The sequence below is a fragment of the Hippoglossus stenolepis genome, chromosome 4, assembly GCF_022539355.2.
Source record: "Hippoglossus stenolepis isolate QCI-W04-F060 chromosome 4, HSTE1.2, whole genome shotgun sequence".
Lineage (NCBI taxonomy): Eukaryota > Metazoa > Chordata > Actinopteri > Pleuronectiformes > Pleuronectidae > Hippoglossus > Hippoglossus stenolepis.
Window position 1 is genome coordinate 6,469,655 of NC_061486.1, and position 16,776 is coordinate 6,486,430.

The 16,776-nt window shown below is 40.5% G+C and overlaps 4 protein-coding genes across 4 annotated transcripts; 3 read left to right on the top strand and 1 right to left on the bottom strand.

Annotated features, from left to right (window-relative positions):
* The first annotated feature begins 967 nt into the window (after positions 1-967).
* LOC118106248 (olfactory receptor 52N4) lies at positions 968-1,906 on the top strand. The gene has a single exon (XM_035154642.2). The coding sequence runs from the start codon at positions 971-973 to the stop codon at positions 1,904-1,906; it is 936 nt and encodes a 311-aa protein (XP_035010533.1). The 5' UTR covers positions 968-970.
* A 4,075-nt stretch (positions 1,907-5,981) lies between these two features.
* On the top strand, positions 5,982-6,910 carry LOC118106799 (olfactory receptor 5B12). Its single transcript, XM_035155593.2, is given in 5 exon segments — positions 5,982-6,231; positions 6,234-6,299; positions 6,302-6,367; positions 6,370-6,603; positions 6,606-6,910. Coding segments are annotated over 5 exon segments (921 nt in total).
* A 3,754-nt stretch (positions 6,911-10,664) lies between these two features.
* Positions 10,665-11,929, top strand: LOC118106798 (olfactory receptor 5B12). Its single transcript, XM_035155592.2, has 2 exons — positions 10,665-10,676; positions 10,970-11,929. Exons 1-2 carry the CDS (start codon positions 10,665-10,667, stop codon positions 11,927-11,929), a joined length of 972 nt encoding a protein of 323 aa, XP_035011483.2.
* Positions 11,930-12,513: 584 nt separating this feature from the next.
* On the bottom strand, positions 12,514-16,666 carry chrna10a (cholinergic receptor, nicotinic, alpha 10a). The gene is made up of 5 exons (XM_035155590.2): positions 16,428-16,666; positions 15,419-15,564; positions 14,810-14,964; positions 13,726-14,258; positions 12,514-13,658 (listed from the first exon to the last, which is right to left on the bottom strand). Exons 1-5 carry the CDS (start codon positions 16,504-16,506, stop codon positions 12,967-12,969), a joined length of 1,605 nt encoding a protein of 534 aa, XP_035011481.2. The 5' UTR covers positions 16,507-16,666; the 3' UTR covers positions 12,514-12,966.
* Positions 16,667-16,776: the final 110 nt, after the last annotated feature.

Sequence of the window (16,776 nt, forward strand, 5' to 3'; positions counted from 1 at the left end):
TCCACAGTCGATTCCTGATCCAGCTGCTTTGATTTGTCCCCGAATTTCCAGGGGTCTGTCTTGGCCAGTGTCTCATCCTGCCACCGCATTTCCTGTTAATCCACTTTTGTGTAACGCTGCTGAAAATCGAACAAACCAACACAATAACATACATTTGCAAAAACTGTATTTGACTGATGAGGTGTATTTAAAATAAATTACTGCAAGAAATTTTGACTTCAGTCACAAAAGCAATGTGATATCTCTTTCATTAGAGGGGCATCTGACCTCTGACCTCTGACCTCTGACCTCAGGGAAATTTTTCCAACATAGATATGTCTAAACATCTCCACCTGGGAATCGATTGTGCAGGGGGTTCGAACCCTTGCTGAATAAAAACTCTGCCGTCCTAATGGGGAAGACATTGTGTTGATGTTTCTCACACTGAGGATAAAAGAGATCAAAATGTAGCTGCTGAGCCCAGATTCCCTCCTCGAAGGCAAGTTACTGTCACCTACTGTATGTGTTTGTTATTTCACACAACACCGGGATTGGTTATAGTTGTTGTTGGTTTATATATATATTCATAGGATAAAGGTCCTCATCACATTTAATGTCACTAAAATCCACCATTATGCATCTTTATGGTCAATTTTATTTGTATCCTCTAATCATGTCTTCCTCGGTGCTCTGATGATGAGTTGTGTTTTTACAGGAGAACAGAAGAAGATGAAAACTAATATGTGATGTAAGTATTGTGTTTACATGCAGCAGTTATTTATTTAGCAATTTATTTAATGTGTTTTTCTGACAAGTTAATGTAAATATTTTCAGTAACGATTCACTTTATTTCATTTTGGACCAAAAAGTAGAATATGGAACAAAAAATATTCATATAAATTTGTTGTTTCTGTGTATTTTCTTCTTTCTCCCTGTAAACTATCTAACATTTTTCTTCTCTTGCAGTTGTTTCCCCATCAAATTAAACAGAATGGAAAGAAACACGACAGCCGCGAGCGACCTCCTGCGAATCCAAGGCTTCGACATTTCTCCGGAGTTCACGTACCCCGTGTTCTTCCTGCTGCTGTTCGTTTACTCCTCCCTGCTTTTCTCCAACATCGGCGTTCTGGCGCTCATCATCAGCGAGAAGAGTTTGCACCAGCCCATGTACCTGCTCTTCTGTAACCTGCCCGTCAATGACCTGATAGGTAACACCGTGCTGCTGCCCCGGCTGATGGCTCACGTCATCTCCACCGAGCGCTTCGTCACCTACAACCAGTGCGTGGTTCAGGCCTTTCACAGCCACACGTTCGGCTCGGCCTCGCACATGATCCTCGTCATCATGGCCATTGACAGATACGTGGCCATATGCCACCCGCTCCGGTACCACTCCATCATGACGACCCGAGCCGTGATCGTCCTGTCGGCGAGCGCGTGGGGGGCGTCGCTGGTGCTCGTGTCCGTCCTGATGGGCCTGACGGTGAGGCTGTCTCGTTGTAGGTCAGTGATCCAAAACGCGTACTGTGACAACGCGTCGCTGTTCAAGCTGTCATGCGAGGACGTGTCCATCAACAACATCTACGGACTCTTCTTCACCGTGCTGCTGTTCGGCTGCTCAATCGGGGGCATCGCCGTCACCTACTTCAGAATAGCCCTCATCTGCTGGATCAAGAAGAGCAAGGAGCTGAACAACAGAGCCCTGCAGACGTGCGCGAGCCACCTCGTCCTCTACCTCATTATGCTCTGGTCGGGATTCTTAACCATCATATTGCATCGTTTCCCCAATTACCCGGATTTGAGGAAGATCGCATATATTCTGTTCCATGTGATCCCTGCTAACTTGAATCCGATCATTTATGGAATGCAAACGAGATTATTACGTGATAAAATTATTCAGATAATTCAGAGGAAGGTGAATCCGACCTAACATCTCCTGTTTCACGATGCTCAAAACATAAAGACAGATATATGTAACATAATGACTAAACTAAAATGTGTTTTATACAAAGACGCGTGTTTCAATAGCATGCAATGATTCCTATTGTGTTTATTTTGAGTTGTGTTATACTCACTTTGATTTTCACAAAATTCACCAGGATGATAAAATAAAAAACAACTTTTTCCTCAAATCGTTGCTATAATAATGACGATCAGTGAAGATAGAATTTGAGTATGTTTGAGTTTTTATTCTCACTCAGTTAAAGGGACGTTTAATGCAATGTAAAATAAATCTGTTCCTGCCTTTCCAAAACGTTTTGCTGTAACAATCATGCGTTCACAAAGATCTATTTATAAAAGGTGAGAAAGGTCTTATCAAGTTGTCCCTTAATTGTAGAATTTAAATAATGTGGAATTTTCCAAATAGTTTTTAATATTCAAATGTGATTAAAAACACAGTTCTGCTGATTTAGCCTTCAGTCAGTTTTTTCCGTTGGGCTCAGATTAAAGAGTCATAGTCCATCGGGGATAATACACAACAAGAAGGAGGCAAATGGTTGTGATCCAGGGGATTTAACAGATAATCCACGTCAGTGACTCTGAGACTTGTTTTCACACACACAACCATTGCCTGGTTGTGTTTCTCAACATTCTCTGTTAAAATAGGTTGATTGTTTATTTCTAGAATGAATCACATGTACATATTTACCTCACAATGTTTATTTCTGTGTCTATTTATTTCCTACATATTATTAAATTATTAAAATGAAGTTTTCAATTCCATTAATTAAATGACTAAAGTTTAATTCAGTGGAGCAGACTCCTCTGCCGAGGCCCAACATCCCCACAATGATTCTTCTTCAGGCCTCATCCTCTCCAAGTTTGGTGAAAAACAATGAAGTAGTTTTTGCATAATCCTCCAAACAAATAAACCAACAGACAAATAAATTCTTGAAAACACAATCTCCGTGACAGAGGTAATGAATTGTTTACTGGCTTTACATATGTTACACTGCATCTGCACTGAAGCTCCTTGAACAAATGAAATATAATAAAAGAACTCGTGAAGCAGCAGTGGATATCATTTATTTGTCACCAGCTTGTGTTAATCTTTTGACCCATTACTTCTGATATCAAGAAATAAATGTTGCTTTGCAGAAACTAATCATAAAGCAAAAACACTTTCAAAATAAAAGCTTAAAATTGTGGAAATAGAATCGGTTGAACATGTTTTTGATTTAATTTGCTATTTCAGGGCTGAGCTTTAAAACTTGACACAACATTAGGTTGAAAGTTAGGTAATGTAAGTTGTCAACAACAAATAAATAAGAAGTTTATCAAATATTTAATTATAGTCAGGCTTCGAGGAGGGCAGGTTGTGATACGGCCTCCAGATGTTTCTACGAGCCTTGGAAATCTGAATGTTGGTTACGTTTCTGGATGAAATATAGAAATTAATAACTCCTCTGCTGCTCTGTGAGGATATTTATGATGAGCACACCAATGTTCTGCAGTTAGATGGCTTTTCCCATAATGAGCAGGCTCATGAAAAACACCACAATGAAAAATATCCACATGAAGAAGCGATCTAAAACTTTGGCCACCTTCTTCCACTCCCCAGTCCTTTTCTGCGTGGCCCTCTGGTCCCTGTAGCAGTTGGCTATGTACTCAATGTTACGCAGCAGCTGGCTCTCATAGCTTTGGCTGCTGCAGGACGTCTCCCTGTCATTTGTCTCTCCGACTATCTTCTTTAATTCCACATTTTGTGGCTGTAGAACTCTTGAGACATCAAGACGTAGAAATCAGGCTCTAAACTTATTTTATTATCATTACTTTTCATTAAATTACAGAAATAATGATATGACACAATAACCTTTAATTCATATGTTTTACATGTAACTGGATTCGGTCGACAGGATTACATCAGATAGATGCCTCATTACATTGTCAAAGCTAATTTATTAATGAGCCTCATTGGGACCTGATTAAATGATGTGTTATTAACTGTCTCAGGATGTAATTACTCTCTGGACAATTAGCAAACCACAGGGTGATAATGACGTCTTTTGTTATTAGCTAATGACTGATGTTGTTGAATGACACCCACAGGAGGTTAGAAATACAGGAAACAACTTTCAAACATTTGATTTCTTAACTTTAATCAAGTATTGTTAATATCCTGTTAACATTTATATTAACTTCAAAGTTCAACATAAAGCAGCTCGACAGTCTTTGCTGAAAATGTGTTTTTTACTCTTTTAAAGTACATTGTTTTCTTACAAGCTCCTGTTAATACAAACTCCTTGTTTGTATTAATATGTGAAATAACTCTGTAAATTTAAAATATATAACATTAAAATGGTGTTTTTCAGCTTTTTCTTGTTTTCTTTTTCATGTCCATGTGTCCGTGAAGAAAAACACTAATTGAAACAGTGTGGAACTGAAGTGGTCACATCAGGCCTTTGGGAACAAGGACATTGTTAGGACATTAGGACGTTAGGACATTACACTCATCCCCTCACCCAAGAGAAATGGATGAAATGGACCCTTGAGTTTGTAAATTGATTTGACCACATGATTATTTTCTGTGGTCTTTTCCTGTACACTTACAACATGGTGCAAATCTGTGATCGGTGGCCCTTTCTGCTTTATCAGAGATTTTATGAGTTCATTCTCAACCACAACATGTTAAAGTTGATCGATTTTTAAACTCCTACACATAAATCCAGATATAGAGACTGGTGACCTCTATGACATCAGGTGCAAAGGTTCACTCTCATGGATGTTGATGTGCACAGGCCCTGAAGTGGTCGTGAGACGGTTTTGTGAAGGCATCTGTCATTGGAGAACGGCCTTGTTGTTATGTACCTGAAAATAAATACTATACTGCTTTATGAAGTTATTAAAGTCTGCTTCACGTCAGTGGTGATGGAACTTCACAAAGCATTGACCTACAGCCAGGCTCATCACTGTTTTGGGTCCCCGAACATTTCCGGTGTTTTTGCAATTTGCAGCGAGTTTCCGTTTTTGCATGCGTTGTGACTTTTTGCAGAGCATGTGTCGTCAAATTGTTTGCAGTGCGTGGAGCTCTCTCATCCACAGTCGATTCCTGATCCAGCTGCTTTGATTTGTCCCCAAATTTCCAGGGGTCTGTCTTGGCCAGTGTCTCATCCTGCCACCGCATTTCCTGTAAACCCGCTTTTGTGTAACGCTACTGAAAATCGAACAAACCAACACAATAACATACATTTGCAAAAACTATCTTTGACTGATGAGGTGTATTTAAAATAAATTACTGCAAGAAATTTTGACTTCAGTCACAAAAGCAATGTGATACCTCTTTCATTGGAGGGGCATCTGACCTCTGACCTCAGGGGAGTTTTTTCCAACATAGATATGTCTAAACATCTCCACCTGGGAATCGATTGTGCAGGGGGTTCGAACCCTTGCTGAATAAAAACTCTGCCGTCCTAATGGGGAAGACATTGTGTTGATGTTTCTCACACTGAGGATAAAAGAGATCAAAATGTAGCTGCTGAGCCCAGATTCCCTCCTCGAAGGCAAGTTACTGTCACCTACTGTATGTGTTTGTTATTTCACACAACACCGGGATTGGTTATAGTTGTTGTTGGTTTATATATATATTCATAGGATAAAGGTCCTCATCACATTTAATGTCACTAAAATCCACCACTATGCATCTTTATGGTCAATTTTATTTGTATCCTCTAATCATGTCTTCCTCGGTGCTCTGATGATGAGTTGTGTTTTTACAGGAGAACAGAAGAAGATGAAAACTAATATGTGATGTAAGTATTGTGTTTACATGCAGCAGTTATTTATTTTGCAATTTATTGAATGTGTTTTTCTGACAAATTTTCTGTTACTATTCACTCATTTTGGACAAAAAGATTTAATGTGCAGCAAATGGAACTGAATATGGAACTCAAAATATTTATATAAATTTGTTATTTCCGTGTATTTTATTTTTTCTCCCAGTAAACTTTGTGTAAAGCGTCTAACATTTTCTTCTCTTGCAGTTTTTTCCCATCAAATTAAACAGAATGGTAAGAAACACGACAGTTGCGAGCAACATCCTGCGAATCCAAGGCTTCGACATTTCTCCGGAGTTCACGTACCCCGTGTTCTTCCTGCTGCTGTTTGTTTACTCCTCCCTGCTTTTCTCCAACATCGGCGTTCTGGCGCTCATCATCAGCGAGAAGAGTTTGCACCAGCCCATGTACCTGCTCTTCTGTAACCTGCCCATCAATGACCTGATAGGTAACACTGTGATGCTGCCTCAGGTGATGGCTCACGCATCTCCACCGAGCGCTTCATGACCTACAACCAGTGCGTGGTCCAGGCCTTTTACAGCCACACGTCTGCTCGGCCTCGCACATGATCCTCGTCATCATGGCCATTGACAGATACGTGGCCATATGCCACCCGGCCTGTACCACTCCACCATGACGACCAGAGCCGTGATCGTCCTGTCGGCGAGCGTGGGGATGTCGCTGGTGCTCGTGACTGTTCTGATGGGCCTGACGGTGAGGCTGTCTCGTTGTAGGTCAGTGATCCAAAACGCGCACTGTGACAACGCGTCGCTGTTCAAGCTGTCATGCGAGGACGTGTCCATCAACAACATCTACGGACTCTTCTTCACCGTGCTGCTGTTCAGCTGCTCAATCGGGGCATCGCCTTCACCTACTTCAGAATAGCCCTCATCTGCTGGATCAAGAAGAGCAAGGAGCTGAACAACAGAGCCCTGCAGACGTGCGCGAGCCACCTCGTCCTCTACCTCATTATGCTCTGGTCGGGATTCTTAACCATCATATTGCATCGTGTACCAAATTACCCAGATTTAAGGAAGATCGCATATATTCTGTTTCTTGTGGTCCCTGCTAACTTGAATCCGATCATTTATGCAATGCAAACGAGATTATTACGTGATAAAATTATTCAGATAATTCGCAGGAAGGTGATTGCGACCTAACATCTGCTGTTTCACACTGCTCAAAACATAAAGACAGATATATGTAACATAATGACTAAACTAAAATGTGTTTTATACAAAGACGCCTGTTTCAATAGCATGCAATGATTCCTATTGTGTTTATTTTGAGTTGTGTTATACTCACTTTGATTTTCACAAAATTCACCAGGATGATAAAATAAAAAACAACTTTTTCCTCAAATCGTTGCTATAATAATGACGATCAGTGAAGATAGAATTTGAGTATGTTTGAGTTTTTATTCTCACTCAGTTAAAGGGACGTTTAATGCAATGTAAAATAAATCTGTTCCTGCCTTTCCAAAACGTTTTGCTGTAACAATCATGCGTTCACAAAGATCTATTTATAAAAGGTGAGAAAGGTCTTATCAAGTTGTCCCTTAATTGTAGAATTTAAATAATGTGGAATTTTCCAAATAGTTTTTAATATTCAAATGTGATTAAAAACACAGTTCTGCTGATTTAGCCTTCAGTCAGTTTTTTCCGTTGGGCTCAGATTAAAGAGTCATAGTCCATCGGGGATAATACACAACAAGAAGGAGGCAAATGGTTGTGATCCAGGGGATTTAACAGATAATCCACGTCAGTGACTCTGAGACTTGTTTTCACACACACAACCATTGCCTGGTTGTGTTTCTCAACATTCTCTGTTAAAATAGGTTGATTGTTTATTTCTAGAATGAATCACATGTACATATTTACCTCACAATGTTTATTTCTGTGTCTATTTATTTCCTACATATTATTAAATTATTAAAATGAAGTTTTCAATTCCATTAATTAAATGACTAAAGTTTAATTCAGTGGAGCAGACTCCTCTGCCGAGGCCCAACATCCCCACACATGATTCTTCTTCAGGCCTCATCCTCCGCCAAGTTTGGTGAAAAACAATGAAGTAGTTTTTGCATAATCCTCCAAACAAATAAACCAACAGACAAATAAATTCTTGAAAACACAATCTCCGTGACAGAGGTAATGAATTGTTTACTGGCTTTACATATGTTACACTGCATCTGCACTGAAGCTCCTTGAACAAATGAAATATAATAAAAGAACTCGTGAAGCAGCAGTGGATATCATTTATTTGTCACCAGCTTGTGTTAATCTTTTGACCCATTACTTCTGATATCAAGAAATAAATGTTGCTTTGCAGAAACTAATCATAAAGCAAAAACACTTTCAAAATAAAAGCTTAAAATTGTGGAAATAGAATCGGTTGAACATGTTTTTGATTTAATTTGCTATTTCAGGGCTGAGCTTTAAAACTTGACACAACATTAGGTTGAAAGTTAGGTAATGTAAGTTGTCAACAACAAATAAATAAGAAGTTTATCAAATATTTAATTATAGTCAGGCTTCGAGGAGGGCAGGTTGTGATACGGCCTCCAGATGTTTCTACGAGCCTTGGAAATCTGAATGTTGGTTACGTTTCTGGATGAAATATAGAAATTAATAACTCCTCTGCTGCTCTGTGAGGATATTTATGATGAGCACACCAATGTTCTGCAGTTAGATGGCTTTTCCCATAATGAGCAGGCTCATGAAAAACACCACAATGAAAAATATCCACATGAAGAAGCGATCTAAAACTTTGGCCACCTTCTTCCACTCCCCAGTCCTTTTCTGCGTGGCCCTCTGGTCCCTGTAGCAGTTGGCTATGTACTTAATGTTACGCAGCAGCTGCCTCTCATAGCTTTGGCTGCTGCAGGACGTCTCCCTGTCATTTGTCTCTCCGACTATCTTCTTTAATTCCACATTTTGTGGCTGTAGAACTCTTGAGACATCAAGACGTAGAAATCAGGCTCTAAACTTATTTTATTATCATTACTTTTCATTAAATTACAGAAATAATGATATGACACAATAACCTTTAATTCATATGTTTTACATGTAACTGGATTCGGTCGACAGGATTACATCAGATAGATGCCTCATTACATTGTCAAAGCTAATTTATTAATGAGCCTCATTGGGACCTGATTAAATGATGTGTTATTAACTGTCTCAGGATGTAATTACTCTCTGGACAATTAGCAAACCACAGGGTGATAATGACGTCTTTTGTTATTAGCTAATGACTGATGTTGTTGAATGACACCCACAGGAGGTTAGAAATACAGGAAACAACTTTCAAACATTTGATTTCTTAACTTTAATCAAGTATTGTTAATATCCTGTTAACATTTATATTAACTTCAAAGTTCAACATAAAGCAGCTCGACAGTCTTTGCTGAAAATGTGTTTTTTACTCTTTTAAAGTACATTGTTTTCTTACAAGCTCCTGTTAATACAAACTCCTTGTTTGTATTAATATGTGAAATAACTCTGTAAATTTAAAATATATAACATTAAAATGGTGTTTTTCAGCTTTTTCTTGTTTTCTTTTTCATGTCCATGTGTCCCCGAAGAAAAACACTAATTGAAATAGTGTGGAACTGAAGTGGTCACATCAGGCCTTTGGGAACAAGGACATTGTTAGGACACTAGGACGTTAGGACATTACACTCATCCCCTCACCCAAGAGAAATGGATGAAATGGACCCTTGAGTTTGTAAATTGATTTGACCACATGATTATTTTCTGTGGTCTTTTCCCTGTACACTTACAACATGGTGCAAATCTGTGATCGGTGGCCCTTTCTGCTTTATCAGAGATTTTATGAGTTCATTCTCAACCACAACATGTTAAAGTTGATCGATTTTTAAACTCCTACACATAAATCCAGATATAGAGACTGGTGACCTCTATGACATCAGGTGCAAAGGTTCACTCTCATGGATGTTGATGTGCACAGGCCCTGAAGTGGTCGTGAGACGGTTTTGTGAAGGCATCTGTCATTGGAGAACGGCCTTGTTGTTATGTACCTGAAAATAAATACTATACTGCTTTATGAAGTTATTAAAGTCTGCTTCACGTCAGTGGTGATGGAACTTCACAAAGCATTGACCTACAGTCAGGCTCATCACTGTTTTGGGTCCCCCGGAAACATTTCCGGTGTTTTTTTTGCAATTTGCAGCGAGTTTCCGTTTTTGCATGCGTTGTGACTTTTTGCAGAGCATGTGTCGTCAAATTGTTTGCAGTGCGTGGAGCTCTCTCATCCACAGTCGATTCCTGATCCAGCTGCTTTGATTTGTCCCCAAATTTCCAGGGGTCTGTCTTGGCCAGTGTCTCATCCTGCCACCGCATTTCCTGTAAACCCGCTTTTGTGTAACGCTACTGAAAATCGAACAAACCAACACAATAACATACATTTGCAAAAACTATCTTTGACTGATGAGGTGTATTTAAAATAAATTACTGCAAGAAATTTTGACTTCAGTCACAAAAGCAATGTGATACCTCTTTCATTGGAGGGGCATCTGACCTCTGACCTCAGGGGAGTTTTTTCCAACATAGATATGTCTAAACATCTCCACCTGGGAATCGATTGTGCAGGGGGTTCGAACCCTTGCTGAATAAAAACTCTGCCGTCCTAATGGGGAAGACATTGTGTTGATGTTTCTCACACTGAGGATAAAAGAGATCAAAATGTAGCTGCTGAGCCCAGATTCCCTCCTCGAAGGCAAGTTACTGTCACCTACTGTATGTGTTTGTTATTTCACACAACACCGGGATTGGTTATAGTTGTTGTTGGTTTATATATATATTCATAGGATAAAGGTCCTCATCACATTTAATGTCACTAAAATCCACCACTATGCATCTTTATGGTCAATTTTATTTGTATCCTCTAATCATGTCTTCCTCGGTGCTCTGATGATGAGTTGTGTTTTACAGGAGAACAGAAGAAGATGAAAACTAATATGTGATGTAAGTATTGTGTTTACATGCAGCAGTTATTTATTTTGCAATTTATTGAATGTGTTTTTCTGACAAATTTTCTGTTACTATTCACTCATTTTGGACAAAAAGATTTAATGTGCAGCAAATGGAACTGAATATGGAACTCAAAATATTTATATAAATTTGTTATTTCCGTGTATTTTATTTTTTCTCCCAGTAAACTTTGTGTAAAGCGTCTAACATTTTCTTCTCTTGCAGTTTTTTCCCATCAAATTAAACAGAATGGTAAGAAACACGACAGTTGCGAGCAACATCCTGCGAATCCAAGGCTTCGACATTTCTCCGGAGTTCACGTACCCCGTGTTCTTCCTGCTGCTGTTTGTTTACTCCTCCCTGCTTTTCTCCAACATCGGCGTTCTGGCGCTCATCATCAGCGAGAAGAGTTTGCACCAGCCCATGTACCTGCTCTTCTGTAACCTGCCCATCAATGACCTGATAGGTAACACTGTGATGCTGCCTCAGGTGATGGCTCACGTCATCTCCACCGAGCGCTTCATGACCTACAACCAGTGCGTGGTCCAGGCCTTTTACAGCCACACGTTCGGCTCGGCCTCGCACATGATCCTCGTCATCATGGCCATTGACAGATACGTGGCCATATGCCACCCGCTCCGGTACCACTCCACCATGACGACCAGAGCCGTGATCGTCCTGTCGGCGAGCGCGTGGGGGATGTCGCTGGTGCTCGTGACTGTTCTGATGGGCCTGACGGTGAGGCTGTCTCGTTGTAGGTCAGTGATCCAAAACGCGTACTGTGACAACGCGTCGCTGTTCAAGCTGTCATGCGAGGACGTGTCCATCAACAACATCTACGGACTCTTCTTCACCGTGCTGCTGTTCAGCTGCTCAATCGGGGGCATCGCCTTCACCTACTTCAGAATAGCCCTCATCTGCTGGATCAAGAAGAGCAAGGAGCTGAACAACAGAGCCCTGCAGACGTGCGCGAGCCACCTCGTCCTCTACCTCATTATGCTCTGGTCGGGATTCTTAACCATCATATTGCATCGTGTACCAAATTACCCAGATTTAAGGAAGATCGCATATATTCTGTTTCTTGTGGTCCCTGCTAACTTGAATCCGATCATTTATGCAATGCAAACGAGATTATTACGTGATAAAATTATTCAGATAATTCGCAGGAAGGTGATTGCGACCTAACATCTGCTGTTTCACACTGCTCAAAACATAAAGACAGATATATGTAACATAATGACTAAACTAAAATGTGTTTTATACAAAGACGCCTGTTTCAATAGCATGCAATGATTCCTATTGTGTTTATTTTGAGTTGTGTTATACTCACTTTGATTGTCACAAAATTCACCAGGATGATAAAATAAAACAACATTTTCCTCAAATCGTTGCTATAATAATGACGATCAGTGAAGATAGAATTTGAGTATGTTTGAGTTTTTATTCTCACTCAGTTAAAGGGACGTTTAATGCAATGTAAAATAAATCTGTTCCTGCCTTTCCAAAACGTTTTGCTGTAACAATCATGTGTTCATAAAGATCTATTTATAAAAGGTGAGAAAGGTCTTATCAAGTTGTCCCTTAATTGTAGAATTTAAATAATGTGGAATTTTCCAAATAGTTTTTAATATTCAAATGTGATTAAAAACACAGTTCTGCTGATTTAGCCTTCAGTCTGTTTTTTCCGTTGGGCTCAGATTAAAGAGTCATAGTCCATCGGGGATAATACACAACAAGCTCCTTGAACAAATGAAATATAATAAAAGAACTCGTGAAGCAGCAGTGGATATCATTTATTTGTCACCAGCTTGTGTTAATCTTTTGACCCATTACTTCTGATATCAAGAAATAAATGTTGCTGTACAGAAACTAATCATAAAGCAAAAACACTTTCCAAATAAAAGCTTAAAATTGTGGAAATAGAATCGGTTGAACATGTTTTTGATTTAATTTGCTATTTCAGGGCTGAGCTTTAAAACTTGACACAACATTAGGTTGAAAGTTAGGTAATGCAAGTTGTCAACAACAAATAAATAAGAAGTTTATCAATTATTTAATTATAGTCAGGCTTCGAGGAGGGCAGGTCGTGATACGGCCTCCAGATGTTTCTACGAGCTTTGGAAATCTGAATGTTCGTTACGTTTCTGGATGAAATATAGAAATTAATAGCTCCTCTGCTACTCTGTAAGGATATTTATGATAAGCACACCAATGTTCTGCAGTTAGATGGCTTTTCCCATGATGAGCAGGCTCATGAAAAACACCATTATGAAAAAAATCCACATGAAGAAGCGATCTAAAACTTTGGCCACCTTCTTCCACTCCCCAGTCCTTTTCTGCGTGGCCCTCTGGTCCCTGTAGCAGTTGGCTATGTACTCAATGTTACGCAGCAGCTGCCTCTCATAGCTTTGGCTGCTGCAGGACGTCTCCCTGTCGTTTCTCTCTCCGTCGCTAACACCTGGTTTCCTGCATCTCCTCGGACCCGCCGCATCTCCGCAGTCCATGCTCATGAAAATACCGTTTTTCCAAGCACTGTAGTGGTTTGTTGGGTTCTTCCCCATTGAGCCCATGGGACTCATCATCTGATCGATGTCCTCCCTCTCCTCTGCGTTCTCTGTCTCTTGTGCTCGCTCCATTTTGAAGGCACAGTCCTCTCGGCCTGCTCCTGCCTGACCGTTCATGGTGCAGTCGGTGTTTGTCCCCAGAGGAAGCTCCTGCTTCTCTGGTTGTGGCGACATGCAGTTCTCTCCGACTTCATAAACAAAGAACATTCTGGCCATGTACTGCAGGATGACTGTCTTGGCCCACTTGGGAACGGGCTTTGCATCGGGGCCACAGTGGTGGATGTTCATGATGAAGATGGTCAGGGCAGTGGAGGCCGTGATCATGGTCATGGTTGAGATGTAATATTTTCCTGTGGAAGAAAATAAGATAAGGGAATCAACAGACTTTTACCTGAGTGACTTTGACCTCGCACTTACCAATAAGAGGTACGTTCTCAGATGGCGGCATGATCTCTGCAACCAGCAGCTGGAAGACAGTGAGGGCCAGCATCACGGTGACCCCCAGAGACACCTTCTCTCCAGAGTCAGCCGGCAGGTAGAAGCCCAGTGGAGCCAGGAAAGAGATCATCACGCACGGTATGAGCAAGTTGAAGACGTAAAAGGCAGCTCTTCTCTTCAGTTTCAGTGTGTAGGTCACGTCCGGGTAAGGGTCAGCGCAGCAGCCGTACTGGATAATGTTCTTCTTGGCCGGCATGCCCTGCACCTCCCATTCCACGTTGTCCACCAGGTCAGCCAGGTCCGCGCTCTCCATGGCGTTCAGGATGTCCAGCTGGTTCCCGTTGTAGGTCCAGGAGCCGTACGTGAACCTGCACTGCTGAGCATCGAAGGGGAAGAAAGACACGTCCACTTTGCAAGAGCTCTTGGTGATAGCGGGGGAATCCCACATGATCTCCCCATTGTGTCGGATCACCACATTGGTGTCCATGGGGCCAGTGAAATGATTGTCTGCACTGAAACACAGAGAAAACTTTAAGAAATTAGAGCAGCTGTACTTCTACTAATCTTCACATACCAAGGTTTTTTTGGCGTACCTTTAAAAGATATTTTAATTTCCTGGAGTAGGTGGAGAAAAATAAACTTGATCAGGATACAAAGGCACAAGGACGCCCACTGAGGGAAGAATCAACTCCTTTTGGAAAGTTGGACTCTTTCCTCAGTGTTGTGTCTGCATTTTATATCATTTCAGTAATGCAAAATGTTTGTGTTTACATATTTAAGAATGTGTTGACCCCACATGATGTTTTTAGGTCACAATAAACAATGTAATGACTTCTCGCCTTGTTCTTGGCTCTGAAATAAACTGAATATGCTTGAATTCGCCTTATTTTGAGCTGCATGGACATAAAGATTAATTGCATTACTGGTGTATAGAATTCAGACAGAGGCCTGGACACTCCGGTGAATAACAACTTCAAGGACTGCTCAGCTTGTGCCATGTATCCTCCTCAGAGTCACAGCAGAACAGTCGTGGCATGATTAACCCAATACCAGTCCGACCTACTTGTTATATAGGACTATATCAGGTCTCCATACATAACTACTAGGTATGCGGATGGTATCGAGTCCATCGTAATCATCTTTATTCCATTTGAGGTGTGCGTCAACCCACACTTGTCGTATCCATAAATATGCAGTCAAAATTTGGTTTCGCTCATCCTGTAAAACAACAATTGATAATTGGAAAAAATAAAAGAATGAGAAATGTATTTAGTTAAACAAGAATGTGAAGTGGCATTACTGGTTTGATGCCAGTGTGTGGGTATCAGCACTAGGATGGGGCCTAACAATTGTTGTCATTATCAGTTAATCTATTTTTTTGGATGAATGCTTCAAAATAAAACCCAAAACCTCCCCAGAGCCTAAAGAGACGACTTTGAATCACTTGTTTAGTTCAACCATAGGACTACAACTCAAATATACTCAGATTACATAAAGACGTAAAAAAGAAAAAATCTGCTAATTGTGTAGTTTGAGACGTTAGAATCAAATGTATTTGTATATGTTGCTTAAATATGACTGAAATGATTTTTTGATTCTGTGGACTGACTTATCAATCAATCAACCAGTTGTTGTCTCGACAGTTACTCTTGTGTCCACTGTGGTGCTTTACCATGTCGATAATTTGCGACAGCGTAACCTGCAGGGTCACATTCAGGATGTTGTCCGTGTCCTCCACAGGCCTCAGCGCACTCGTATAGTTGGCGAATAAATCTTTCAGGAGCTTCTGAGCATATATCCCGTTTGCACACCAACAGGCTACGACAGGGACAGAAACAGCCACGTCACCACAAAGCATCTGCTTTATTCCAGTTACTTTACATTTTATGTATTTATATTTTCTGTCTGGAGCACTTGATGCTGAGGTGGGAAATAAGGGAGAACATGGTAGAGAACATGGCTACGTGACAGATGGTGGAAGGGGACAAATGGGATGTCGGGTGAGATGCCCTTCTGTAAAGCTGTAAAGAGATCAGGCAAATCTGACATCATGCACCAGCAGCGACTTCCTCCCTTCAGCCTGTGCGTGTGGAGTGTAGCATGTGTTGATTGAACCATTAATCCACTGGACGCACAACATGTGAGTATCAGAACGAGTCTAAACAGGGAGATTATACATTCATGTCCTGTGAAAAGAGTGATGTTAGAAATGATTCAACCAGAAACATAATGTATTCTTCAGGTTTTATGAGGGAGGTTCTAGTTTTATAACTTCACATGAACAGGAAACTTGTGAGATGATATTGTGAAAGGTTTTAAAAATGAAAACAACATATAACAGATCTTCTAACTGGGTCTTCTTTTCCAGTCTCAGCGTTGGATTTGGGGAGGCCAGATGTTAACGCTGAGCTGGATACAAAGGAAGGTTTACAGGATTATGATGACGGCAAAATCCCTGCACAACCGCCTGCAAGTTTCTGTGTAACAGCTTTCATGGAAGAGGAAGGAACAAATGAGAAGAGATGAATGATCCATAAAATACAAAAACAATGGTGTTAATCAAATAAAAATACAACCAGTGCGAATTCCAGTTTAGAGCGTCTTTCATAACACAGAGTTTCAAATAGGCAACATTTTGGATCACATCAGGTAAACTTACAATAAAATGCACGTAAACTTACTTGGCAAAACACTGATGCACAGAAGCAACCGAAATAAAGTTCGGAGTCTCCATCGTTTCATCTTGCAGAAACAAATCATCTCGATCCAAAGACCATTTGAGCTGCTCTGCGCCAAACAGGCTTCATTCAATGAAAATGAAAAACTGAAATGAAAAAAAGTATAAAAAACAATGATGAATACAGCGATGAGGAATCCAGCTGTGATTAGTGCACTAGTGCAGAGTCTGAGCTGCAGAGAAGAGTGAGAGGCGGGGACTGACGGAATGAACAAGTCCTGGTACAACATACAACATGTTACACACACACACACACACACACACACACACACACACACACACACACACACACA

Coding starts and splice junctions, on each gene's coding strand:
- LOC118106248 (XM_035154642.2), top strand. CDS start 971: ATGGAAAGAAACACGACAGCCGCGAGCGACCTCCTGCGAATCCAAGGC.
- chrna10a (XM_035155590.2), bottom strand. CDS start 16,506: ATGATTTGTTTCTGCAAGATGAAACGATGGAGACTCCGAACTTTATTT. Junction 15,565..16,427: donor GTGCATCAGTGTTTTGCCAA/GTAAGTTTACGT, acceptor TCCCTGTCGTAG/CCTGTTGGTGTGCAAACGGG. Junction 13,659..13,725: donor TGAGAACGTACCTCTTATTG/GTAAGTGCGAGG, acceptor TTTCTTCCACAG/GAAAATATTACATCTCAACC.